This window comes from Ochotona curzoniae, unplaced genomic scaffold (genome assembly GCF_017591425.1).
Source record: "Ochotona curzoniae isolate NIBS_2020 unplaced genomic scaffold, NIBS_Ocur_1.0 contig_1, whole genome shotgun sequence".
NCBI classification, from domain to species: Eukaryota; Metazoa; Chordata; class Mammalia; order Lagomorpha; family Ochotonidae; genus Ochotona; species Ochotona curzoniae.
Genome location: NW_024464918.1, coordinates 37,630,814 through 37,658,073, shown reverse-complemented (window position 1 = coordinate 37,658,073; position 27,260 = coordinate 37,630,814). Strand labels below are relative to the sequence as shown.

Genomic DNA, 27,260 nt, shown 5'->3' with positions numbered 1-27,260 from the left:
AATTGTCTTTGTTTTTCTTTCCTGATTCGGGATCCATTTCAGGAACACACATTATGTTTAGCTGTTGGATTTCTTAACTCTTATGTAATCTTCAGCTATTCTCCAGTTGCTTTTTTTTTTTTTAATTTTCATGGTATTGACATTTTTTGAAGCATGTGGGCCAGTTGCTCTGCAGAATGTCCTCCTTCTGGGTTGGTCTCAGGATCATACTCTGCATAAACGTTTTGGTAGGAGAAGCTTTGGGGCTATTGGGTCCCATCAGGAAGCTCCCACACACGTGGGTTTGTCTCAGTGTTGGTGGTGATGAGCTGCTCGTTCAGCCAGCGTGGTGTGTGCTGGGCATCTGCACATCCTGCATCCCAGTTCTTTGACTTAGTAGCTGTAGTGGTCTGTGTGGTTGTACCTGATCCTCTTATACTGAGATGCTAGCGAAATAGTGATTTTTCTCCATTTCTGTTATTTTTGTATCTCTTAGTTGGTAGTCTTTCATATGTAGGAACACTTCCCTTACCCTTCCCTTTCTGTAGAATTTTTTTTTTTTTTTTTTTTTTAGTATTATCAGTGTTGGCTCATGGACTTTTTCCCCCCTGATTTGCTGAGTTGTACTCTTTTTTTTTTTTTTTTTTAAACAGTTGTTTTAAGGTTCAAATTATCTCACATTTTACCTCCAGGCTGAGTCTTCAGTCCTTTGTTTTCATCAGTTTCAAAACATTTCCTTGCTTAATGTGTGAAATCTCCCAGGTATGCCCTGGACTTCCCTTGCACCAGTCCTGGAAACAGCATTCTTCCCGTGGGGTCCTTGGTCCTTCACACAAGTAGAATCTTAGTTATGGCTCCACAAAAATTGTGGGAGATCACCAGAGCAAGGGAGGGTGCCACTCCAATCTTCAGGAAAGAGAAAACCAGGCCTCAAGAACCCAGAAGGACTTGCCAGGGGTTGTGCACAACCTATCAAGTGTTGAGAAAGGACCCTGTCCCTGTGGCCCTGTAAGACTTTAAACCACTGAGTGCTAGGTACATGTTCATTTGCATGGTAGGTGCTAGGAGGGAGCACCCTTGCTTATTTCAGCCAGAAGAGGAGAGACTCAGTGAGACAGGGTGCCCCTTCCAAAGTGACACAACCAGGCAGCCAAATAACTGGGTGGTTTCTTGCTTAGACCTCTCAAGATGGCAAAGCCAAGCATTCCGCCATAATAAGCGCATATTCTCTTTCTTGATCCAGGATCAATTCCAAGATCCTCACCAGCATGGGGAGATAGTTTTTGTGTGTGTGTGTGTTCTGTTGAAATTCTCTAGGCCTAAAAACTACATGTTATTTGTATACTCTGGGCAGTTTCACCTTTCTGCCTTGGCACTGCAATACATGCCACGCCTGGTGGTAGAAGCTAGTCTTGTTGCTTCTTACCATATAGGTGAGGAAACAATCCCAGAATTGAGGTGACAACATGGAAAGTTAGATACAGCATTGGTAGGCAGTCAGGGACCAGAGGAGGAGTCACATGAGAGGAAGCAGAGGGCATTCTGGCTCTTGCCTACCAGTTCCATGCTAGGTGTGACCTAGAAGGGACCTCTCTGGCCCCAGTTTTTCTTCCCAGGCAAATGGTAGCAATTGTCCTGGCTTTGTTGGCTTTCGGCTGCTTTAGGAGTCAAAGGGGATGTGTTTGAGTACAATGGAGTTGCTGCTGATGGACTGTGCAATTCCAACTAGCACGTGTTTCCTGGCTCCCGAGTGTCCCAAGACACCTGTCACTATGTCAGATACAACTTCAGGTTCATTCCTTTCATCTGGTTCCTTTTATTTTGTAGGGTGTGAGGGAGAAATGCTCTAGCATTTCTCTTATCCCAGGCAACTATTATCTGTGCCATGCAGACAGTCTACTTTTTCCTTGGCCATGTTTAGCTTGTTCTGAATCTGAACTTGGAACCCATAGGAAGCTCCTGGCTGGGGACCAGCCCAGCTGCAGCCATTGTGGTCATTTTAGGGGTAAGCCAGTGGATAGAAGCTCTCCTTCTCTCTGTAAAATCTGACTTTCAAATAAAACATACCTTTTTTTTTTTTTTAAAAAAGCATGATATCACACTGAGAAGCAACTCTTTTTAAAGATCTTTTATTTTTATTGGAAAGTCGGATTTACAGAGAGAAGAAGAAACATAAAGCTCTTCCATCCACTGGCTCACTCCCTAAGTGGCCACAACAGCTAGAGCTGAGCTGATCCGAAGTCAGGAGTCAGGAGTTTCCTCTAGGTCTCCCATGTGAACACAGGGTCCCAAGGCGTTGGACATCTGCCACTGCTCTCCCAGGCCACAAGCAGGGAGCTGAATGGGAACTGGAGCAGCAGAGACATGATCCAGTGGCCAGTATGGGATCCAACACATGCAAGGCGAGGATTTATCCAATGAGCCGTCGCATTGGGTTGCTTAGTGGAAGTTCTTTCTTTGCCTTTTGTATCATCAACTTCTGTATTTTGTAGGAAAGGAGTATTAACATATATTCTAAATTTTATGAAGTCCTTCCATTGGGGTTAGTGTTTGCTGAATCTAAAACATTTCTTCTGCTTGTATGCTGCTGAGTTGTGACTGTTGCTTGATACCTGTCCCCAACACAAGAGCCTGACCCAAGTGACCAAACAGAATGTCCTGAGCAGTTAAGGCTATGTTCAGCCGCTGTGGTGGTCACTTGTGTCCTGTTTCCTAGTGGGAGAGAAGCTGTGCTCTTGGGGCTATATCCAGTGAGAATACTGGCACTGCACAACATCATGCCTTGTGCCTCTCATGCTGGGATCAGGGAGCTCACAGATACTTGGGTGCTGTGGGACTCTGCCTGCTTAGAACTTTGTTTTTGGCTCTGAGTGAGTAGGAATGGTGGGCAAGCACTTCCTCCATTCTGTTCTGTGCTTTTGTTTCCTTGCAGATTTTCTTGTATATACCATGCACTTAGTGAGTACCTGCTGTGTGCCAGGCACTGTACTCGGCTCTGCAGAGAGCCTAGGAATGATCAAGGCAGACAGGGCTCTGTTCTTTGTAGTGACCTAGTCCAGGGTAACTCAACAACCTGCCAGCCCAGGCACTTACGTACTGACGAGTGCTTTGAGAGTTGTAAGCAGATGAAAAGAGGGTGCTGATGACTGTGGGACTGGAGATGAGCTCTCAAGGGAAGACTTCTCTATGGGTAGAATTCAGTTGAGACCTGGGGAGCCAGATGGTGCCAGCCAGCTCTGAAAGCTGGGGAGAGAGTTGTGACAGCCGGTCACCTGCACTTGATGTGCCTTCTGGATGCCAGCCCTGTCCCAGAGTAGAGTAGCCACACACAGAGAGAAAGATAGTGTGGTAGCTGGTCCAGCCAAGGATGTGACTCGAATGTCACACTCTTAATACAAGGCATATCACTGAGACAAGTCCCTTTAGTCAGGTCCCCACTGAGGCCTGTGATATACCCTGCCCAGGTACATGTCAGACCCATCTCCAAAGAGCTTTCTGTCCAGAGATAGGTGCAGCTGAGAAAAGGCCATGGTGATACAAGCAACGAAGTCCACTGCGAGTGGGAAGGAAGGAGCTCTTCCTGGGAATGTTTGTTAACCAGCCACTAATGACCTTGCTTGTCCATTTGTCACCCGGAGGACCAGACTCTGACAGGTGACACAAATGAATACGGATACTGTGACAGGCTTGTATCATGTGGATGCTCATTTGAAATAACTGGGTCAGGCTTAATTGCCTCAGAAGGGCCCAGAGGAGAAACCAAATGGATTCTGGGTCCTTGGGTTGCTGAGTGCTTCTGAGGTGGGGGATTGAGTCTTCTTGCCTGGATCCAAGGACTGTTTGGGTTTGATTGTATTGTACAGCTTAGTGATTTAGGGTGGGACCCTGGTGACTGAGCTGCTGCTGTATTCTTGTGACCTTGGGAGAGTCATTCACATGTCTGTGCTGGGTTTTATCATCAATAAAATGTGTATCACAGTAACTCTCACATGGTAATTACAAGGCTAAAGTGAAAGCGTGCCTGTGAAGTGCTTATTCCATGCTTGTACATTGTGCATGCTCAAGGGTTAATGATTAACGTGAGGGCTGAAGTCCACAGAGGGAGTCCCTCAGAATCCTGTTCTGGCTGCTGTGGCCTGGGCTGCCTTCCTGCTTAGGAATGATGATGGGAGTTGCGCTGCCTACTCCCACCTGCTGTCCTTTGAGCAGGTCCAAACCCACTTGACCTCCCCTGGTTTCTGAAAATCTCTTGGCAGCTTTGGGCCTGCTTCTTAAAAGAGCCATGGGCTTGTCTTCCTAAAGTCCATATCACCCTGTTCCCTCTACCTGCCCTGTTGCTAAACTTCTGTCTGGTGTCCATGTCCCCTCCTACCTTGGGCTCTTGGCACAATCATGAAAACCATGAAGGATTTTCCAGGTTAGCCAGGAGCTGAGTGTGGCAAGTCTGGGTCCAGTGTGAGGCCAAAGCCTAGTCCAAACTAGCCTAAGAGTGTGAGGGCCAGTAGCTGTCCTTTGCCGTCCATGCTCAGCCACGTGATCCCCTTAAAGAGGTGTTCTTAGGGCTCGGGCCACACAGGGTAGCCTCATTAAAACTTCTGGAGGCCGGGGGGCTGCAGGGAGAGGTGGCCTCTGTTTCCTCGCTTTGGTGCAGGGGACCTAATTATCTGTTGAAACTAAAAGGAAAAGGCAGGCTCTGGAACAAGTGTGGGTCTGGTGCCCAGGCAACTCCTTCATCAGATTTTTATGCTTGCTGCCTTGGAACCCGACTGGACCCTTCCTGAGCCTTTCCAAGGAACCTAGTGCTTTCTGCTTTCTCCTCAGGGCTCTGGGACTGGCTGGGCCATGCTTTGTTCTCCTGCCCCTCCCAGCTCCAGTTTTTGACCTTCCTGCCTAGGGGGAGAGAGTAGGCCCCTGCTGGGGTTCCTGGGAGCATTGGCATTATATACGGAGTATCTGGCCACCATCCATAGTAAGCACTGCTGGATAGAAATGAATGTTTTCGCATGGAAATGGAGGCAGTTGGGGCAGCCGGTGCCCAGCTATTATCTGCCCTCATAGTGTACCATTTTTTTTTTCTTCCAAGTTACTTTAAAGAACATTATTCTAGTTCAGTTCCGCACACTTCTTTGGAGCCTGTGTTCTGATCCTAGCATGGTGCTGGCAGGATTCAGGTGTAGCAATGACCTAAGAAACATGTGACATGGCTTTAGCCATCCTCCTCTCCCAATTTTTATGGATTTGGGAACACTAGTGAGACCCAGACCATGGGATGAATTGGGATGAATGAGAAGTGTGTGAAAGAGCAAGGAGCATGTTCTCTGGGCTTCAGAGATTTTTGTTATGGTCCTGGGTCCTCTGCATCAGTGTTACTCACCGCTCAACACATCTGGATGCATGATGGATTGTGATGACCTTCCAGCCTAGACAAGGTGTACTGGTGAAAGGGGATCAATGCCTGAATAACTTGGATGAATTCCTTATAAAGGAACGTGTTTGAACTGGGGAACCACTGAGTCATTCAGCTTTGTTTACTGCAGGGCTTATCAAAGCTTTTGGCATGCTGGTGTCCTTGTGAATCCCAGAGGAAAGGGTTACAGTGTCTGGTGGCTCTCAAGCTTTTATCACAGAAACCTTTCAAAGAACACCTGTGTAAATCCTTTGCTGTGTTGAGTGTGAAATCCATGAGAAAAGGCACTAGGAGGGTTAGGTAAAGAAACTTGAGAAACTCTGTAACTTAGCTTGATGACACACCTTATTCTGTCAGCTTACCTGCTAATGACATTGAGGAGGATCGAAAGCACTGGCTTCCAGCCTCCTGAATTGACCCTCCCACTAAATACACACGAGGTGACCACTGATTTCGATAGCTGAACTCAGGTCTGTTAAAAATCTAGTGTCGTGGCATCTGCTCTCCTACCTTTTGCGAGATGAGACTGGCTGGAATATTTTCTGTCTTGGTTAGCGCTAATCTACAAAGTGTTGAAGATACTTGTGTTTGCGTTTCCTAGTACCCGACTCCTTCCATTTTCCCAGGCCCTGCCTTTCTGTGTCTCCACTGTGGGACCTCACCCTTTGTTTTCCTATCTGGTCGGTATTGCAGAACCTCCACTGTCCTCGCTCAGGCACCCAGCGACCTTTGATGACAGATGCTCCAGTTTGAAGCTGTGGGTGAATACTTAGCTACTCGTGAAGTTGACATGGTCAGCTGCTGATCTGAGGAGGAAGCACAGTGTTGGGGTGATGTTATGTCCACATTATAGACCTGACTGTACTCTGCAGTAAGATCCTGTGAACAAAGGTGGTTGTTAAAAATACAGCTTGCCATCTGCTTTTGGTTCACAGAAGAATCATCCCCCATTTCAGCTTGTGTGACTGCTGTCCTCCCTCCCTGTGGTGTTGGCCGTGGGGTCATGCTCTGTCCCCCACCCTGAACGTGTGAGTGGAGAGAGGCCTCTTCACAGCAGCACATCCTGTTACCTGTACACTCTGTTGAACCAGGGTCAGTTCACCTAGCACATCGGATGTAGGAAAGAAGGAATCCCACAGGCTTGGAAGGGCAGTATGGGCAGAGCCTAACATGAGCTTTGTCACTTGCCTGGAACCTTAGACCAAAGCCTCTTGACTACTTTCTTCCCTTGGACATGGAGTGTATCCTGGACTCACGAAGCTAAAAGTAGAGCAGAGAGAGGACAGTTGGGCTCTGCTCTTTGATGCTCCAGGTGCTCTGTGTTCTTTATCACTACTTGTTTTTTTTCTTTGTTTTTGCTTTTTATTTATTGTCATTTTATTTGAAAAGCAGAGACAGGAGCTGGTACCTTGACATAGCAAGCTAATCCTCTTCCTGCAATGTCAGCATCCCATATGGGTACTGGTTTTGGTCCTGGCAGTGGAGGATGGCCCAAAGCCTTGAGACCCTGTATCCGCATGGGAGACCCAGAAAAAGCTCCTGCCTCCCAGCCCTGGCCATTGTGGCTATCTGGGGGACTGAACCAGCAGATGGAAGACCTCGTTGTCTCCCTCTCTCTGTAATTCTGAGTTTCAAATAAAATAAATAAATATTTAAAGGAAAGTGAAAACAGAGAAGCAGAGAGGAGCTGCTGGTACATTCCCCAAGTCCCACAATGGGCACAGCTGTGCCGGGCCTAGGCGAGGAACCTGAAACTTACAGCGGATCTGTGACAGACCTAAGTGTTTGTACCATCATCTACCACCTCCCAAGATGCATGTTAGCAGGAAGCTGGGTCAGAAGTTGAGTAACTGAGACTGGACCAAGCACTCCAGTATGAGAATTGGGTGTTCCAAGCAACAACTTAACCACAATGCCAACCTCACATCTCATGCCTTGCTTGTTTGCATCCCTGTGCCTGTCCTGGATGCCCCTTCAGGCTGGACCCCAGACTGCACTGGTGAGCGCTTTGTCAGGCAGTCATCCTGCCCTGGGACTCTTGCCATGATTCTTAGCGCGAAGCCTTATTTTCTTTGTTAAGAAACAAAAAGCAACAAGAGAGGGAAAACTACAGGAGGCGCAAAAAGAAGAGAAAGCAAGAGGGCTTAAAGTAGGAAAAAGTTGGAAACAACGGAAGTTGAGTATGATATGCTGGGTACTCAGCACCTACAGACTGTTTAAATGCACCTTTCCCTTTTTTGGGTATGTGACTAACATGTGTTTGAAATTTTAAAATTTCATTCATAATCCCACTACCCAGAAGTAACAGTTGGTGCTGAATGCCTTTTGTGTGTGCGTGAGTGACAAACATTTTAGACTTACTGTTATTAGCATATTCTATGGATAATCTTCCTTGATGGCCAATCACAGAAATGAATTGCATCGTAACAGCCTTACAAAAATATTGTGAGCTAATTACAGACATGCTGCCAACATATGCTGTGTTGTTGATGTTCAGTCTTCTTAAAGAGTAGATAATTCCACGGTGGATAACCATTTGAGAAGCACTTTAAATAGAATTTGGTGTTACTGCCTTTGGGATTTCCTTGATGATGTGGTGTGCTCTGGCTAGGTGGGTCAGGGCTCAGGACTTGAGGTTGGTGTCTAGAAGCCACCCGGGGCGAACACCCCCCAACACTTGACTCCCTCACCCAAGGTGTGGCGGTGCAGCACGCTGTGTGACATGCTCCTTCGAAGGCACAGGACTCTGCTCCTGAGCTCAGGAGCTGGGTTTGGATCTTGTCCTTCATCAGCTATGCCACTTCCTTAAGAGCCAATGGTGTGCCCTGGGCCCACCGAGTGACATGGCTGCTTCTGTGAGCAAGCATTTTCTCCCACTTGGTCAGTTGTCTTTTCGTTCTCTTAACATTGTCTTTCATGAAGTAGAGAGCCTTAAAGCAGTCTGGCTTAGACTAGATTGCTTTGTTCTTTTATCTAGAAAATCATCTAGGTTTTCTTTTGTTATCTCCTAGGATTTTTATAGTTTCGTGTACTACATTTGAGTCTAATCCACTTTGAATTAATTTTTTTATGTGAAGAAAGTAAGGTCTGTGTCTAGGCTTTATATATTCATTTTTGTGCATGGATGTCCAGTCACAGCACTGTGTGCTGAAAACCTCATTGCCTTGTTGAGGATAATAGCTGTTCCTGGAACACCTCTGTGGGCGAAGGGCTCTTATGACTGACAGCATCTCTTTACCGAGAATGTGCAGTCCTCGTTCCTGCTCTTGGGGAGTGGGTGTGTAGGCGGATAGACAGAGCTCCGTGTCCTGTAGGAGTCTTCTTGCTTGGGTCTGTGGATAAGCACACGGCCCTATGAAACTTGTTTCCAGAATCAGGCAAGGAAAAGCTATCTGGGGTTATTCATTTATTTGTTTATTTTCCTGATTGAAGTACATCCTTTTGGGTTTCATTTAACCAAGTTCTGTTTCTGATCAATAGCCTCAGGTTCTGTTCATAACGAATTTCTATCCCATCTATAAAATTTTGAGCTCTCATTTCTTTTGGGTGTCTCTGAGCTAGTGTCTCATAAGGAAGACAAATGGAATCTGTGGTCGGTCGTGTCGCGGTTCACTCTGTCTTCCAGGTGTGTGCATCTCATTTATATTTGGCATTCGTATCTTTCTGGATAATTATTTTTGGTATGACTCCCAGAACTGTTCTGGTTTACTAAACTGTTCTGGGTTACTGATTCTCTTTTCAGCTGTATCTTATCTACCTTAAAAAAAATCACTGAGTTTTTTTTTTAACTTGAATTATACTTTCATTTTTCAAAGCTGTCTTTGGTTGTTTGTGAATCATCTCAGTCATTCTTTATAATCTCTTATGTTCCCATATTCAGTTTTCTCTACTTTTTTTTTTTTTCACATAGTGACCTTATGTTCTTAGCCTGAATAATTTTAATATATGATGTCTGGGGAATATTTCTGCTGTATTTTGAGACAGGATTAGGAAAGTCTCCTTTCCAGATTTATAAGAAAGTTTATTCTTAGGATTTTTATGGTTTCATTTTTCACGTTTTTACTTTGAAGTACTTGAAGTTTATTGGGTTACATGGGATGAAATAAAGACCCACTTAATTTTGTTTTATATAATTGATGGATTATCCCAGCATAATTAACTATTCCATTTTTCCTGGTGACTTCAGGTACCACTTTTATCATATATGGAGTTTCTAGTTGCAATGAAGGCAGTTTTCTGTTTCATTGGTGTGTCTTGTTACATTCTGTATTTCACATGTTGCATTGTCTACTTTGTTGAATTTAGTTTTCTTTAACAAGTAATATCCCTTGTAAAATTCTCATTGTACCAAGGAGGAACACACAAGGAGTCATGTGTCTTCCTGTCATGTCTGCTGCAATTTTCCCAGGAGAGTGTTACTAATTTCTTACATTGTTATGTAACTTTCTGAAGATATTTTCACCTTTTTTTGTTATCAAATAAACCTAGAACATGAAATGCCAAAATTAAGGAATCAGGAGGGCGGTGGGTACAGGTAGTTTGCAGTGGGTGATTTGTTTATGTTTGAGCCGGGGTCTTTGTTAGGAGAACCTAAGGCTCTGTGTTCTGCCCTAACCTTACCTCAGGGAACCTCAAATCTTGGATTGAGTGTGTGGATGAGGTCTGTTGTGTTTTGGGCCCATCCTAAGCTGCTTTTCTTAGGAACTAAGGGCTTGCAGTTGCTTTGCCAGCCTGGATCCTCCGTGTTCTAACATGTAAAAGCAGGCAAGGGCCTTGGAGAACACCCCTGTACCTCCAGCCATAGTTACTACCTGCCCACTCTAATGCTGGGTGTTCTGGTTTGCTGATTCCTCGATTACCCCTACCCATCCCTGACCAGGTACAAGGTGGACAGCTGCATCCTGGGGTGGGAGGAATTATTGATTTTCACAGTTGTTTACTGAGTGCCTGTATGTGCCAGACTTCTTAGGGCTATGTCAGTGGTCTCAGGGCTGGTCTGTGTCTTCACCCTCCCTCACTGGTGTGTGCTTGGCTCCAAGCAGATGGCCCACATTCTGCTGCTGCACAGTAAATTGTTTTTTATTGAAGGAAAGGATACCAGTTAAGGGATGGTGAGCTTCAGGGGAGGAGGTGTTGGTAATGTCAGATGTTGCCTTGGGCATTGATGAGGCTGAGAGCTAAACCAGACCCCAGCATTTTTAAATTAAGTCTAATTAGAGTTAACATAAGGCCATAGAAGGCCACACCTGCCTGAAGAGAGGCACTGGCAAACAGGAGAGTGCTGGTGTATTTAAAGGGTTGTTCTCTATACTACAAGAGCTACTCAGCTATGCCTGGCAAAGCAAAGGAAGCCAGAAGCTCCCCCCACCCATGGAAGATGGCAGCATTCCAGGAGGGGTGCTGTAGGGTCGTCTTTGTGAATGATCACCACGAGCGACTTGTAAACTACTACCTGCTTACTACCTGCTTACCTACAGAGAAAAGGAGTGAGAATCCTGCCAGGATCTTGTCTCCCAGGATCTTTCCTTTAAAATATTTGCAACCAGAGGAGCACATTTGCAGTCCTTCTACTTTTCTCTCCTGCCTTCATGTTTGGTTAACCCAAAATCGAAGATCAGGAAAGCAGAAAGCCACTCTTCAGCATTCTAAACACATTCCAGTAGGAAGACAAATGCGAAGGCTTTTAATCACACTCAGGCTTGCTCTCTGTCTCTTGCACCATCCCTTTACAGTTCCATGTGCCAAGAATATGTCATAAGCTCTCCTTGAATTTGACAGGTTGCTTGGCACAGCCCATGGCTCTGACCCTGCTTTCCACCTTACTCTTCCCATAACCATCATTTTTAAGCAAATAAGTCTTAGTGGCCAGAAGTTGGGTTCCCTAGGCCCCAGAGCTACTTTTTCTAGAGACCTGCAGTGGTCCCCAGTGCATTCTCTCCCTGTGTTTGTAGGGCACACTCAGGGTTGCTGTGGGAGCCAGCAGGAAGCCAGGGCCTTGGGAAGTGGTGACCTGTGAGTTATCCACAGCCTGATCGCTGCTGCATGTGGTAATTGGCAGCTAAGCTGTCACCTTTGTGACATTCAGGTATAACCTGTAAATCTGGATGTTGATGGCTGCAAGTCGTCTGTCTGTCCTGTTCATTTGAAAGTCGATGGCACTTAACTGAAGTAGCGCTGTTGTTCTTGTGCTCCCACTCCTCCAGGCACTGGCAGACTTGCTTCTAGGCTCAGAGATGTCATGAGTACTGGGTGAAGGTGGAACAGTCCAAGTTCTCAAACACCTGCCACATACGGAGCATTTCCCAAGTGCTAGGCATTGGGTAAAGGTTTTGGAATTTTTTAGGCTTTCTGAACTAGAAAATTTAATTTTCCTTAACTAACGTTACCAAAAATAACCACAACTAGTTGAATCTGGAAGTCATCTTTTTTTTCTGAACGCACAGTTGATGCACTATTTTTCTCATCCAAAGGCACTCGGCATGGTAGCCCATCTCTGGAAGAACCTGTCTACAGGCACCCCGTTGGGCAAGGCATGAGGGCAGAGAGGAGAATGCGAGCCAGAAACAGTTGGTGTATTTCATATTCACTTTGTACCGAGCAGCCATTGGCTGCCTAAGGAGGCCTGATGTGTGCTGGTCTTTAGTGTGGCTCCTGTCCTAAATGAAGACAGAGCCTGAGGAGACAGGCTTAAGGCAGTCATAGGTGATGGTTGAACTGCAAGGTGTGGACATGCAAAGACTAGGGATATCTTTTTGGCCTGGCATGGACAAGATACTGCAAGATGAACTTATCCAAGACAAACCATCGCGGAAAGGAACTAGAAAGTGGAGAGCATGCTTGTGGGAGACAAGTGTGAGTTCAGGATTGGGTGGGTCCTGGGAGTGGCAGTACTGGGTTTTTGGGTTTTAGGGAAGGGACCTGTGCTGGGAATGCAGCAGAGCAGGTGAGGTTCTGGTGAGTCACAGAGGTGACTAGAAGGCTTCTTGAAGGGGCTACAGCAGCTTCAGGGGAATACAGTGGTGCTGAGTGGGGCTGGAGGGCAAGTGGCTTTTGGGCCAGTGTCTCTTCAGCAAACCCTCACATAAATGACCCTCAGTGTGGAGACCACATGGGCAGGCAGGACAGAGACAAGATTGGGAAAGATCATCCCATGTGCTACAGTATGCATTCTTTTCCTGTGGCCTCCCCTTCTCCAACAAGTTCCTGAAGCTCTAAAAACCATCAGCTGTAAAGAAGCACAAATTTCCCTATACACAGAAGGCCAATGCGGCTGACACAAAATGGCTGTGGCCAGAGGGTACTTGTGGGAGTAAAGCAGCAGAGGCTACTAGGACAGTTCATGGCAGAGTTGCTTTGGCTTCTTATCTATCCTGTGCTTCTGCTTTTAATTTTGAAAAGCAGATGTGCAAAAGACATATTCACACAATGTCTCTTATGTCTCCTAACCTCAGTCCGAGGCTGCCCCACCCTCGATGCAGGCTGGTGCACGCCTGCCTCACAGGCCCTGCCGCCTCCTCCCACAGCGGCAGCCTGCTGAACATGGTGTGCTGCTTCTCGTTTTCCCCCTTGCAGAATCCGTGGGACCATGACTGGGCTCTTTAAGTGAATTTCCTCTTTACATTATACTCTTCAAGTCATTTCATTTCAGCAGACATCTCTTGATTGTTCTCCCCTTCCTGAGATGAATTAAGAACAAATGGCTGTGGTTTTCCATTATTAAAACAAACACTGTTTCTTTATAAATTATATATTAGCTGTTGTAAATTAATTTAGAGTCCTTGAAAGCAAGTGATTGGTGGGGCAGGGGGCTCTGCCCAGTTAGAGCTGGTTTCTCTGGGACTTCCTTAGGTATGATGTTTAAGCTCTCTTCCTTCCTGGGACCTTGACTTCTGCTTCAGCAGCTGGCTCTGCTTTGTGCCCGCTGTGGCACACCCCAAGGAGGTGAGACACCAGTTTCGGATCCCATCCAAAGAAAGGGACTGACTGTGGGGCCGCCCTGGGTGCTGTGATCCATCAAGGCAGATCTGGCAGCAGTGAGGTTAATCGAGTTCAAGTGCATTTTTCAAACATATGTAAACTGTTAAGTGTAACAGCAAAGAGTAAACTACTGGGGGAGGAAGCTAGGGGTGTTTTTTTGGCTGTTGTTGCTTTTCTCTTCCTCTTGGCTCTTACACACATGCATCCATTCAGTTGTTCAGAAGAAGGAAACTGAGGGGGGAAAATGTATAGTTCTTACGGTCTCAAACCTGCAGTACTTTTCAAAAATTGTATAGTTGCGGTTTCAGTAATAGTAGCTTTCCTTCATCAGGGTAGTAAGTGTTTTACTGTGTTAGCCTTATTCCATTACCCCAAGAGATAACCTCAGTTATCCTCACTTATAGAACAGGAAACTGAGGCTTAGGCATATTCTGGGTTGTCTGGGAGCTCCGTGCAAGCTCTCAGCTACAGACTCAGGCAGCCAACTCCAAATCTAACTGTGGGCCTGTACATGGACGCAGAGAAAAGCCAGATAAGGAAAGGCTTTCCTGACCAGGAAGGTATGGAGGAAAATGTAATTTCAAAATAAGTTGGTTTAGTGCAGAATTCGAAATCCTTAGGTAGTTTTTCATTATAAGCATTTCTTTGAGCTTTTTTTTTTTTTTTCCTGTGAACTTGAAGTCCTTTGGGCTGATTTCGGCAGTTAGACTGTAAGGTGATGTTTTATCAAGAACCATGTTATTCCCTTTGTTAATGTGTATGTTGTAAAAATTACTTTTCACTTTGAAAAATGAAAAAGAATTAGCAGCAAATAGAGCTAACTTTAGAGATGACCGAGTAAGGCTGCATGTTGTGGGAGACTCTCTGGGGAGGTAGGAGACAGAAATAGCCGCTGTCCTCGAGGCCCTGGGCCCGTCGTGGACGTCTGTAACTGCTCACAGCAGTGGGCAACTTTGTCCTCAGGACCAGTGGCTGCCTTGTTCTTTCAAATGCTTTGTGTCCAGCATAGAATGCATGTCCTTCTGTTACCACTGTCAGCTTTACTGTCTCAGGAGAATACTGTCTCTGTAGGCCTGGGATAGGCAGACTAGGCAGCCCAACTGTGGCCCAAAGCTCTGAGCTGCTGGCTCTATAGCCCAAGACCCTATTACTCATCTCCTGAAAAGGTGGGCTGCAGGGCAGCAGATCCTGGGATGCGGCTGCAAACACTCAGGGCTGCTGAGGGAATTGAGGGAGGCTGTGGTGTGGTCAGAAGACAGGAAGCGCTTAGCAGTCACTCCCCAATTGGGGTTGATTGGGTTAAGGCCTTCCGGAATGGTGTAAAATAGTTCTGAACTCTGTGAACTGCTGATGGAAGGATGATGAATAGAAATATAATAAACAGATTCCTTGTCATGTTGTTGGCTTTATAGCAAATATCTGTTTTCTCCCTGGGATTATGTGAACAATTGCCTGCCTTTGATTTCTGGTTGTTATTTTCAATATTTCTTTTGTTGGATGAGATGCTTCAAACAGCTCTGTAAGAGCCCCTGACTCTGTCCTATTGCAAGGTTTGTGTTTAAAGTTTGGCTCAGCCTCAGCACATCACCTGTTAGCTGTTAGGAGTCTAGTTCTGCAAACCATGATTTCATCTCCCTGAAGGAAGGTAGAGTGCTGCAATGCAACAGAGATGGTTTGGTTCAAGACGACGGGGGAGGGGGAAAAGGCCCCAAGCCTTTGGTCTCTGCGTGAACTTGGAAAGTAGACCTGTCAAAGGTATTCATGTTCAGACAGCTGGTGTATAATGGAAAAGGCTGCCAGATTGTGCCGTTATTCAAAGCTCTGGGAATCTTGTCAAGTTGTCTTAAAATGATCATGTTCAGTGAGGCTGGGAACATTTGGCCCAGGTATGCCTCAGCAGTGCTTGCTGCTCTGAGGAGAGAATGGGTCGCTTTGCTGCTCTGGGTCACTTGGCTGGTTCTGGCCACTACAAATGACCAGCCAGACTCTGAGTAGTTGCCAAGAGCAGGGCCTGCACAGGAGTGGGAGCAAGAGATGTTGGGGTGTTAGAAGTTGGTAAATTAGATTTTAAACAAAACAAGCTCAAAACAAAAGAACAGGTAATGAGAGCTGGGCCATGTTGTTCACCTGGGAACTTTAATCATGCTGTATGGTATGCAGAGGTGACCTTAAGCCCTTTTGGTTCCTGGTAACAAAAATTTGGCTGTCCTTGGCTAGGAAGACTTCTGAGGGGCAGAGAACCTGGGAAGAGGTATTATTTCTTCTCCATTCCAATTACTCTTTTCTCCATTTGCTCCTGGGATTTCTTACAGATTACATTTGTTTTGATTACAGTCTGCAGGGCTATGGCTCCTGTGAAAATTTCCTCCAAGGACTGGGCTCTGGCAACCCGAGGGGAAAGGGCTTTGTGTCAGTAGATGTTGCTTTCCCAGTTCTGTTTCTCAGAATCCAGCCAGACACAAAGTTGAGATGCACACAACTTTACAGATTATGAAGTGGAATGCAGGAGACACCCCCTCCACACACTCCCTCAGGTCCCCCGGACGAAGGCATCGACTCCCTTCTGGTTGAGGCAGAGGCTGGAGGCAGCTCTCTGTGCTAGTGGGGGTGTGTCCCCTCCCACTGTGGGGGGCTGGGCCTGACTGCTGTGCAGCTCTGGGCCTGGGCTTCCATGACTTTGTATCCTTTGCGAAGGAGAGAATCACATTCGGGAAAGGCAGATTTAATCAGGTCATTCCCTTTGGTGGCGCATGTGCCTCCTGGTTCCTCAGCAGTCACCCACCCACTCTTCCTCTCGCCTTGAATTTGAGTGCACCTGGGGGGCAGGTGGGACTGCTCTGTCCTGTTGTACTGGCACTTTGCACACCTTCTCTCTCTTGTGGCATGCAGCTCTCCTGGAGCCAGGAAAGCCCTTTACCATGGCTCTTTCTAGAACAGGGCTGAGGATAAAGGGCTGGGAATTAAGAACACTTGGCAAGGAATGTGTTCCTGCTGCAGGTTCCTGCTTTTGTTAGTAATCAGGGTGTGCCCTCCATCTTCCTTGGCCCTTGAGAAAAATGCCTCAGCCCTCTGCCTGCTGCAGTGCAGGTGAGGGCAGGGGAGTGGAGTGCACTTCTCATAAAAGGTGTGTCTCTGAGGTGCTCTGTCTTGTGTGTCCCTTGGCAGTGGTGTTACTATGGTAACTATCCATCTGGAAAAAGGCAGGAGTAAACACAAGATAAAAGCTCTTGCTCAGCTGCTGCAGTGGGGATCTGTGCCCTCTTACTCCTCCAGGGTTGTAGTCAGGCCCTTTTGGGGGTGGGGTGGGGTGGGACCCAGTTACTCTTGGCCTCTGCAAATCAAAGTTGAGCTGGGATTTTTGCAAAAAGGGAGGTGTGTTGGACTTTGGGACTTCTTGGTAAAGAAGGAAGCAGAGTGACTCCTTGCCTCACCCTCTCCGTCTGATAGGCTGCTCTTGATCACTTCTGGGTGCATCCCGTTTGGCTTCCCTGAATCTAAGTTCAGTCTGCAAAGATGTGAGCATGGCCCTTAGCCCTTCCCACATGGAACAGTGAGGCCCCTGAACTTTGAAACAGAACCAGGGGAAGAGGCTGCTGGTGCCAGAGCGAGTATCCTCCAGATCCAGTGGCCTCAGTGCTGGAGTCTGGGTTGTTCCACAGCTTGCTTTTCTTGTTGCACATCCTGTCTGAGCCCTCCCAGCCACATAATGGGCTCTGCCGTCCTTGCCATGCCTGCAGGCCCTCTCGGCATAGGAAGTTTCCCTGCATGGGACAGCTTAGGACACCTCTGCACAAAGAAAGACCACCTCCCTTCCTGCATCCCTAACCACCAATGGCCACTGTGTCTCCTGGTGGTTAGAGGTTGGAAGTGGGGGGCTTCCAATAATGCTCCAGCAGAAGAGGAAGCAGGCCACCTCCACTTTGCTGAGGAGTTGTATTTGCAAATGATTTTCTTGCCAAAGGGAGTAGGTTTAGAACTTAACAAAACAAGCCACCACTGTAGCATATTCTTTGTTCCTCTCCCATTCCTCCCCCCCCCCCCCAGAGGGGCAGGTAAGGCAGTTGTAGCACCATGTGTGCGAGAGATTGTTAACACACCAGCTGCCTCTGGGCTTCCCTGTGGTCTCAGGGAGGGTGTGTGGGGAGGCCAGGAAGCTAGTAAAATGGGTGGCAGCTGCATGGTTCCAGATGCCCCTCTTGGGCCTCCCTGCAGCATGGGGTCCAGCCCAGAGACCGCTGTGGCAGTCACTCCTTGCTGCCCACCTTACTCCCTTCGTCTGTAGGGTTGCCATGCCTTCCTTGGCTCCTCACAGGTCATGAGATGGTCAGTAGCATTGCTTTTGTGCTGACCACTCTGCCAGTGCAGGAGAATGAGACTGCCAGGCAGGCATCTCTGGGTTCAAACACCTAGGACCCATGATCTCTATTCAGAGACATTACAGGCAAAGTGTTCCTCTTGGCAGAATGGACTATCTTTGCTGGCCATGGAACATTCTGCCATGATTGGTTATAGGGAAGCCCCAGTGGCAATGTCAGCAGGGCCTCCTCTTCCCAGTAGACATCTAAACTGTGCTGGAGCTATGGGAGGAGCACCTCTATCCTCTACCTCTGTAATTACTGGCTGCCTTTACTGCCTACCCAGCTTGTACCTGTAGCCCTCTTCCTCCTGGGTAGAGCCCTGGTAAAGGCCTCAGTGGCACATCAGCCTTGGCCTACGGAACCATGTGGTGCTCCCCCTGCAGGCCTCATGGTGCCTCTGGGTCCCACTCACCAGGCATGCGGTGGTGTGTCACCAGGGTGGTGATCAAGCAGATGAATTCCTAGGTTTAGGGAAACCTGCTGTTGAGAATGTGACTGATTTTTTTTCCCCTGCCACTCTCCTGTGTGAATGTGTCTGAGTAGCTGAGCAGCCGTGCATTTTCTACACTTGCAGCAGGTGGGGTTCAGCTGTTAGTACCTGTGAAAACATGTAGACTGTGTCATGCTGCAAGTTTCAAACATGTGATTTTTACGCAGCTGGGATTTTGTCCCAGGGTATTTTGAGTGACTCTTGAGTGTTGACTTCACTGGAGAAATCCAGTGTTTACAACGTAATTAGACTGTTAGGCATTCTTCAGCATTTGGAGGAGGTCAGACTGGAGCTGGATATACAGGGGGCCATAGTGTTTGAAGAGTGAGACATGTGTGATGAGACAGTCTGCATACCTCAGGAAGGAGAGAGACGGGTGAGGTTTCACAGGTCATCGCGGGAGCTGTCTTGCCAAAGGGTGCCTCCTAGTCCCGGTCACCTCTGTGCTGTTCAAAACCTCTCCCCGGGTCCTGTGATTCCCTGCCTGGTAGCGCAAGGAGCTCAGCGCCAGCTCAGTGCCAGCTGTGGGCAGAGGCAGATCTGTCTTGATCTTTTTTCCCACCATGCTTTTTTTAAAAAAGATTTATTTATTTTTATTACAAAGTCAGATATACAGAGAGGAGGAGAGACAGAGAGGAAGATCTTCCGTCTGATGATTCACTCCCCAAGTGAGCGCAATGGCTGGTGCTGCGCCAATCCGAAGCCAGAGACCAGGAACCTCTTCTGGGTCTCCCACGCAGGTGCAGGGTCCCAAAGCTTTGGGCCATCCTTGACTGCATTCCCAGGCCACAAGCAGGGAGCTGGATGGGAAGTGGAGCCGCTGGGATTAGAACTGGTGCTCATATGGGATCCCGGGGCGTTCCAGGCAAGGACTTTAGCCGCTAGGCCATGCTGCCGGGCCCCTACTTCAGCATTCTTGTAGATGGCACAGAGCAGCTGTACCCATCTTGCAAGTTCAAGGCAAGGACCTTAACCATTACACTATTGTGCTGCCCTCCCCTATGCTTTTTATTTTCAACAATTTGAAGCATACAGAATTTTGAAAGAAAAACACTGTTCACTTTTTAAACATAGTTTTACAATTGACAAATACCTGTATATAATTACAGGCTACAGTATAATGGTTTTTTTTGTCTGTGCAAGTTATAGAATGAGTAAGGCAAGCTAATTAACATGCTCCCTTTCGCTTACTGAATAGTGTTGAGAACATTTAAATCTGTCCTTTCAGTATTGTTGCAATGCAGGCATATATCAGTGTGAATTAACATGTTAGTAATCACCATTCTGGGCAACCAAAAGTGATCCCTGCTAACCAAAACCTTGGGTCTCTTGACTGGCATGTCCCACCCCTCTAGCCCCTGCTAGCCACGATTTGCTCTTTGCTTTATTAAATTTGGTCGTTCAGAAATTGACGTAATGTTTATTTTCATGTTGACATAGATGACAGTGTTCTCCAGCAAGAGTAACACCTTGGCATCACACTGTTGTTATTACGTTACACCAACCTCCCGTTCAGCAGACACACTGCTCCTCTGGATGCTCAACACGGCCTTTTAGGAGGACAGTGCCGTGAGCCGCCCCTCAACAAGGTGATCTTACCTGGGGCCTGAGCCCCTGTGACCCTGTGCACATGCACATCTCTTCAGGTGTCCCCAGAATGGCCTGTACACCCTTTTTAAAATTTATTTTTTTATCAAGAGCTATTGAGGATTAACACATTGTATTTGATTGTTATGTCTTTTGCCTTTTAAAATCTGCAACACCTCAGCCGGTTTGATTTTGTTTTTATAGCATTGACTTTGTAAATAGTAACAATATCATTATTTCCTTTCAGTTTCCAACTCAAATGTGTAGCTCCTCAGCATTTTTCCAGTCAGTGTAATTTCTGAAGTTCCAGCATCAAGCCACCCTCCCCTTGAAACTCTGTAAACTGTGATCTGTTATTCAGGACCTATGTGATCACCCTCTGGGGGGCGGGGTGGCCCTGCTGACACCTCAAGTGTTGACTGCAGGCTGCTCTTTCAGAGGGCTGGGCTGCTTACTTACTGAGTGACCTTCAGCTGGCCTTTTTTCAGCCTCAGTTTTTTTATCCCCAGGCAGAGTAGGACTAGGGGCCTCCCAAGTCCTGCTCAGATTTGCCGTATAACCTGTCTGTGGTTGCAAAATGTGCCAGGCAGACATGCCAGCAACTGCCCACCTCCAGTGACTGCATCTCTGAAGGGTGCTGTGCACGGGACTGGGATTCCTGTGCAGGCACCATCCTCTGGTGCTTTGACGTCATCACATGCTCCTCTCTGTCCCACAGCGGAAATTCTAGAGCTGGCTGGCAATGCGGCAAGAGACAACAAGAAGGGGCGGGTCACACCACGACATATCCTGCTAGCGGTGGCCAATGATGAAGAACTGAATCAGGTAGGGGGACCCCTATCCTGAGATGCTGGAGCAGATGGGTCAGATTGTCCACGAGACAGAATGGTCCAGTTAGAACAGCCAGGAGCTCTGTTTTGGACCGTTAGCAGTCCCTTGAGCTCTTCTTGGGCATGTGTGTATGTGTGGGTGGGGGGAGGTGTGGACATAAGGTCTTTGGCTCTCTGTTGTGCTATCCAAGTGATGGGCCCCAAGGACTTAACCCTGTGGATTGAGCCCGAGTCCCCACAGCATGCTTGTCAGTGGCACAGAGGAGCAGCTGTCCCTGCCCGACGTGAGCACCTGTGCAGGCAAGGCTGACCACTGGAAAGTGTGGAGCAGGGAGGTGTGGCTAACCCTCTGCTCCTGTGGTTTCCCTGCAAGCTGCTCAAAGGAGTCACCATTGCCAGTGGGGGGGTACTGCCAAACATCCACCCTGAGTTGCTTGCGAAGAAGCGGGGATCCAAAGGGAAGTTGGAAGCCATTATCACACCGCCCCCAGCCAAAAAGGCCAAGTCACCGTCACAGAAGAAGCCCGTGTCCAAGAAGACGGGAGGCAAGAAAGGTGCCCGGAAATCCAAGGTACGTGGTGGGGTAGGAATGGAGTGCAGATGCATGGATTGTGAGGGCTCAGCCCATTGCTGGGGCTCCTGCGGAAGGGGCTTGCAGGAGTTGGTTCCACAAGGATTCACTCAGCCCTAGTGTCCGCAAGTTAGGGATCCTGCAGAGTTTGGACACAATGGGAGGACCAAGCAGAGGGATGACAAGTCTCCCAGAAGCAGAGGGACTGGGGATGGTCACAGGTTAGAGGAGCCCTGTTGCGGGGGGCCTTTCGGGGAGATGCACTTGCCTGAGAGTGACGTGGCTGCCATCTGCAGGCCAGCATATTCCCCAGCCAGGGCTCCTAGCAGTTTACTTGTTAGGATGGCTACCTTGGCCAGCAGTGGTGCTGACACTTTCTACTAGACCTGGCTTGCAGTGAAGGCTGGATACCAAATGCTGATCTCTTTGTGCTGAGGAAACCCCCTTTGGTAGTGGGACCTGATACTGTGTGTATGGGTGCGTAGTGGGGAGGGACAGTGCTTCATGTGAATGAGGGGCTCTGAGGACTTGAGCTCTGTGAAATGGGGCTGAGTCACTTCAGCATTCTTTTTTATTTTTTTTTTAAAGATTTATTTATTTATTGGAAAGTCAGATATACAGAGGGGAAGAGAGACAGAGAGGAAGGTCTTCCGTCCGATGATTCACTCCCCAAGTGAGCACAACGGCAGATGCTATGCCGGTCCAAAGCCAGGATCCAGAAACTTCTTCCGGGTCTCCCATGCAGGTGCAGGGTCCCAAAGCTTTGGGCCATCCTTGACTGCATTCCCAGGCATCAAGCAGGGAGCTGGATGGGAAGTGGAGCCGCTGGGATTAGAACCGGCGCCCATATGGGATCCCGGGGCGTTCCAGGCAAGGACTTTAGCCGCTAGGCCATGCTGCCGGGCCCCTACTTCAGCATTCTTGTAGATGGCACAGAGCAGCTGTACCCATCTTGCAAGTTCTGGCGTGGGACTGTGCTCTGTCTTAAATGCAGGTGGGGGCTGCAAGGCAATCAGTATGCTCCTCGCTCTTGCTTGATTCTGCCTGATCTGGCCCTGGCCTTTCAGCTGCTGTCCTGGTCTCCAGGGCCAGCGAGAATGAATGGTGCTTGGTCTTTAATAAAATGGGATCTTGAGACTACCTGGATCCAGGGGTTGCTGTCCTCTAGCCAAAATGAGAGGAGATGGCTTCTCAGACATCGGCCTCAGTGAGAAGTCCTGAGAAGTGCCCATGGGATCTGGTGTAGTATCAGGAAGATCTTCCTGTGTGAGCCTGGATACCCTTGCCAGGGTGAAATGGCAAGGATGTGTCCCCAGGTTAGTCCATGACCAGGTGAGCTGCTCTCTGCCTCCCCACCAGCAAGCCATCTCCTGTGTTCCTGCCTGTGCTCCATGTAACTGACTTCTGTCTACTCGTGGGCACACCTTCTTTGACTCCTGACACTCTCCCATCTCCATCTGTTTTGGGACCTTCTTTAGTAGAGGTACAAGAAGGTGCTTTCATTTCCCCTGTCCTCTGTGGGTGCATGCCAGTGCTTCAGAACAGCCTCACTGCCTCTTTCCAGCACAACTCCCACCCCCAGCTCTGGGAGGGAGGAACCCGACCCTGAGTGGCGTCCTGGGCGTTAGTTCCAGACACTCACATTCTGCCTCACTCGAGTCCAACGGGAATTTACAGAATGCTGTTACTCATTCCTGCTTTCTATAAAATTAGCAGACTGAACTGTTTCTTTTTTCCCCTTTCAACATTTGCAATTGGGAGGAGGGGCAGAACAGGGATGGCAGGAGCAGATTGCCGGTGCAGCCCTTTTTAAATGTTAGAGAAAAGACAATAAAGATGCCACATCCATCCTGTCTTGAGAATAGGCCCCAGGAACCTGGCTGCCCAAGAAGCAGGGCCCCTGGTATCTAGCGGTGGGACCAGCAGGAATGGAGAACTGTCCTCACCTTGACCTGCCCTGGTTGTGTCCTGAGCCATCGCCCTCTTTCAGGCAAATGTGATGCTTGTTGCAATGTCAGCATGTCTGCTGGGAGACTTGGCCTGAACCTTGTCCCTGGTAGTCAGTGCTCCGTGACATTCTCAATGTTCCAATTTACCAAACACTGGGAACTCTTTTTTTTTTTTTTTTTTTGGACTCAAAATATGGGGCACAGTGTGTGTGTGTGTGTGTGTGTGTGTGTCTTACACTCCTAGTAGCTATATTTGGAACTCAAGAGTTTCTAATAACCATATGCCAATAATCACTGGGACATTCAACTTTTCCCTTGATTACAAAAGCAGGAAGTCTGTTATGGTGGTCTGTTTTTCTTCCACACAATAAAACACATTGTCTGCTTACTGTACCAGTATTTGGCTAACATTAAACCCTGGGGGAAGCTGAAATTGGAACCGTGAACAGCTAATTTTCAAAACATTTGTTTAATGTAAATTGTGGTGTCAGCTCCCAGAAACAGCGAAGAACCCTGTGTCTCCAGGTTTAAGTGGAACGTTTGAGAATAACCTTCTCAAGACACACAGGGAAAGCCTTGGTCACGTGCTAAAGCACTTGCAGTGAGAGGGAGTTGGTATTTTTCAAGTGTCAACACACGAATTCCGAGTCATAATTTTTCCCCCACTTCTAGGTAATTTAAAGGTTTTGAAAATTTCCAGTTGTGACAGCTGAGTCAGCTGTGGTGGAAACAGTTACAGAAGGCAAGGAACCCAGGAGGTGAGGGGAGTCCAGAGTCCTTGCTCTGCCCTAGGATTTCCCCTTCCTTCTTGGGTGGCCTTCGGCAGGTTTGCTCCACTCCCTGTGCATCACCCCTGACGTGACAGGGTACGTTCCAGCCATACAATTCAGTGATTGTATGCGTGCTGCCCAGTAAGGTTTTACACATCATAATATGTATGCATGGTCTTCAAACAGTTAATGATTGAGTGTTAGGCAAAAAACTGCATGGATTTCACAGCTTTTTTTCTTCATCATAAGAATATCTTTTATTTCCTGTTCTGTAAACTTCTTAAAGTCCCCCATATTAGGGTTTGGAGCACAAAGGATCATGGAGTAGAGACTGACTTCCCACCACAGTGCCCTCCCTTCTCCCAAGGCCTTTCCAAAAGCCTGTTGATAGGGAAATCCTTTCTCATCGTGAATCCCATGACCCACGGCCCCAATGTTGAGGGTGATGTCAGGCCTTGTTTAACTATGAGGTCAGCCCCCGGCCTCTGTTAATAGTCCTACTGTCCCCTACCTGTGGGAGTCTAATTCCCTTAGTGTTATGTGTCCCCATCTATAAAATGGATCACCTACAAGATTGCTTTTGCCACAACATTACATGAGAAGTTTCCTAGGAGTTTTCAAATGCAAAGCAACATGTTCACTGGTGCCCTCCTGTCCCTGTGTGAAAACCTCCCTTGTGGCTGGGGAAGATGCAGCTGAATCCTCATAAGCCGGCCAAAGCTCAGGGTGGCTGCGGTAAAGATGTCTACCTTTATTGAGGAATAAATGTTTAAACGGCAAGTTAAAATGAGGGACACCAAAGAAAGGAGTTGGTCCTGCTGAACAGCTGCCGTTCTTGCTGTTCCCCGGCCTTCTTAGGAAATCCCAAGTGGTTCAAATAGTTGATGATTTAACCTAAATCTTTTTAGACATTCAGTTCTTTAGATTTTTATTATTTTTAAATTTTTTTATTGGAGTGGCAGAATTTTTACAGAGAGAGAAAGATCTCTCTCTGCTGGTTCCTTCACAAATGGCTGCAGTGGCTGGAGCTGACCTGATTTGAAGCCAAGAGCCAGGAGCCTCTTCTGGGTTTCCCATGCAGGCACAGTGTCCCAAGGCCCTGGGCCATCCTTGACTGCTTTCCCAGGCTACAAGCAGGAGGGGAAGCGGAGCTGCAGGGACAGGAACTGGCACGCACATGGTATCCCAGGTGTGCAAGGTGAGGATTTAGCCACTGGACCTTTGCGCCAGGCACTGTAGATTGTTAAATGTGTTTCCTGGCTCACTGTGGCTTAACAGATTTTCTGTTCCTCAGAACAAAGGGAAGCCAAACATTCAGCACATGTGGACTTTAAGAAGGAGGGAATAACATAACATTGCAATGTTAAAAGAATCTAACAGCTAGTATTACCATTTCATAAGCAGGGCATTTTAATGCCACCCAGTTACTAGGAATAGAGATATGATTCAGACAAAGCACAGGCATAGTTGGGATCAGAATGTAGTAAGACAGCTGTGCTGAGTCTCAACACCCTGCTGCCCACCGTCCCCTGAGGTGGGACTCGTCACCGGAAGAGGCAAGTGCTCCCCTAGGTCGATGGGCTGCAGGGAGCCAGGCAGGCATGGTTTCTCCTCCGTCCTCCCTTACTGCTTACTGGTCAGGATTCTCTAGCCTTTATCTCCTTGATCAGTTGAGGACTGTAAGGATTATAAGTGAACAGTTTTCCCAAGGTCACACAGCAGGGTTGGGACACAAATGCAGAACTGTGGAGTATCACTTGTTACACCTTGTGACCATGGTCAAAGTCCCTCTGGCAATGGAGAGCTGCAGAGCTGTCTGCTAGACATTGTACACTGCAAGCATGCTAACAGGCCTTCACTGAGAATCGCTGCTATCATTACAAGATGGCCTCTGTAGCCTAGGATGCACAAGCAGTTGCAGAGTTGAGTGGGGCACAGGGAGGTTCAAACCTCTCCATCCTCACAAGGAAACCAGCTCCAGCCACCTGCCTCCTTTTGCCTGAGATCCTGTTAATCAGGGCTTCCTTACCTCTTCACATGATGCACGTTTGACATTTGACAGCTAAGGTTTTCCACAATGTATTTTTTTAAGATTTTCTTAACTGGGCCTGGTGCAATAGCCTAGTGGCTAAGTCCTCACCTTGCATGCCCAGAATCTCATATGGGTACCGGTTCAGGTCCTGGCTTGCTCCACTTCCCATCCAGCTCCCTGCTGGTAGCCTGGGAAATTAGTCAAGAATAGCCCAGAGCCTTGGGACTCTCACCCACATGGGAGCCTCGGAAGAAACTCCTGGTTTCAGATTAGCTTAGTTCTGGCATTGCAGCCACTTGGGGAGTGAACCAGCAGATGAAAAATCTTTTCCTCTGTCTTTCCTCCACTCTGTATATCAGCCTTTCCAATAAAGAAAAAATATATATATATTTTCAAAAAAGATTTACTAAACTGAAAGACTGCCAGAGGCAGATATGGAGAGCTTCCATCTGCTGGTTCAACTCCCAGATGGCTGTAGACAGGCAGGTCTTAGCCAGGCCAAAGCCAGAAGCCGCGAACGCCATCATGGCAAGGGCCCAAACATTCTGTCCATAACCCACGTTCCGCCCAGGTGTGCCAACAGGTAGCTGGATAGAAGCCCAGTTTGATTTAACCCGCTGAATCACAACACTGCCCTCCCCCACCCCAGTAAATGTAATTATTTGAAAAGGATGTCATTTTTAGAATATCACAAAAACATTTAAATGTATAGTTTCCCTCCTTTTTTATATGTGTCAAGTGATATCTAAGTACTGTGAGATTTGATACATTACTCTTTAAAAACTAAATGAAATATAACAGAAAATTGATATTTTTTTCATATTTCCTTTCACTTGTTTCACAGAATTTCATCCTAACCTAACACATTTTTATGCTTATAGCATTTTATTTGTTTCTGAAACAAAGGTAACTTAAGTTTATCTTGGAAACTTCTTGGGACCCACATAAAAGTACGGAATGGTAAGGATTACATATGATTGTGTAGTTACCACATTTATTAACAATACACAGTTGAGGGGCTGGCTCAGCGGCATAGTAGACTAAGCTTCCACCTGTAGTGCTGGCTTCCTGTAGGGGTGCTGGTTTGTGTCCTGGCTGCTGCACTTCAGATCCACCTCCCTGCTTATGGCCTGGGAACACGGGGGGAAGGCTCAAGTCCTTGGGACCCTGCGCCCACATGGGAGACTCAGGAAGCTCCTGGTTCCTGGCCTCAGATGAACTCAGCTCCTGCCTTTTCAGCCATTTGAGACGTAAGCCAGCAGATGGAATACATTCTCTATATCTCCTTCTCCCTGTAACTCTGCCTTTAT

The 27,260-nt window shown here is 47.5% G+C and overlaps 1 protein-coding gene across 4 annotated transcripts in view; it reads left to right on the top strand.

Annotated features, from left to right (window-relative positions):
* LOC121150877 (core histone macro-H2A.1) overlaps positions 1 to 27,260 on the top strand; it is a 60,377-nt gene that overhangs the window by 9,369 nt on the left and 23,748 nt on the right. For all 4 annotated transcript variants that reach the window (XM_040972089.1, XM_040972073.1, XM_040972082.1 and 1 more), the window contains exons 3-4: positions 20,517 to 20,623; positions 21,002 to 21,199. In XM_040972089.1, coding sequence (XP_040828023.1) covers positions 20,517 to 20,623; positions 21,002 to 21,199 — 305 coding nt within the window. The remainder of the gene's footprint in view (positions 1 to 20,516; positions 20,624 to 21,001; positions 21,200 to 27,260) is intronic.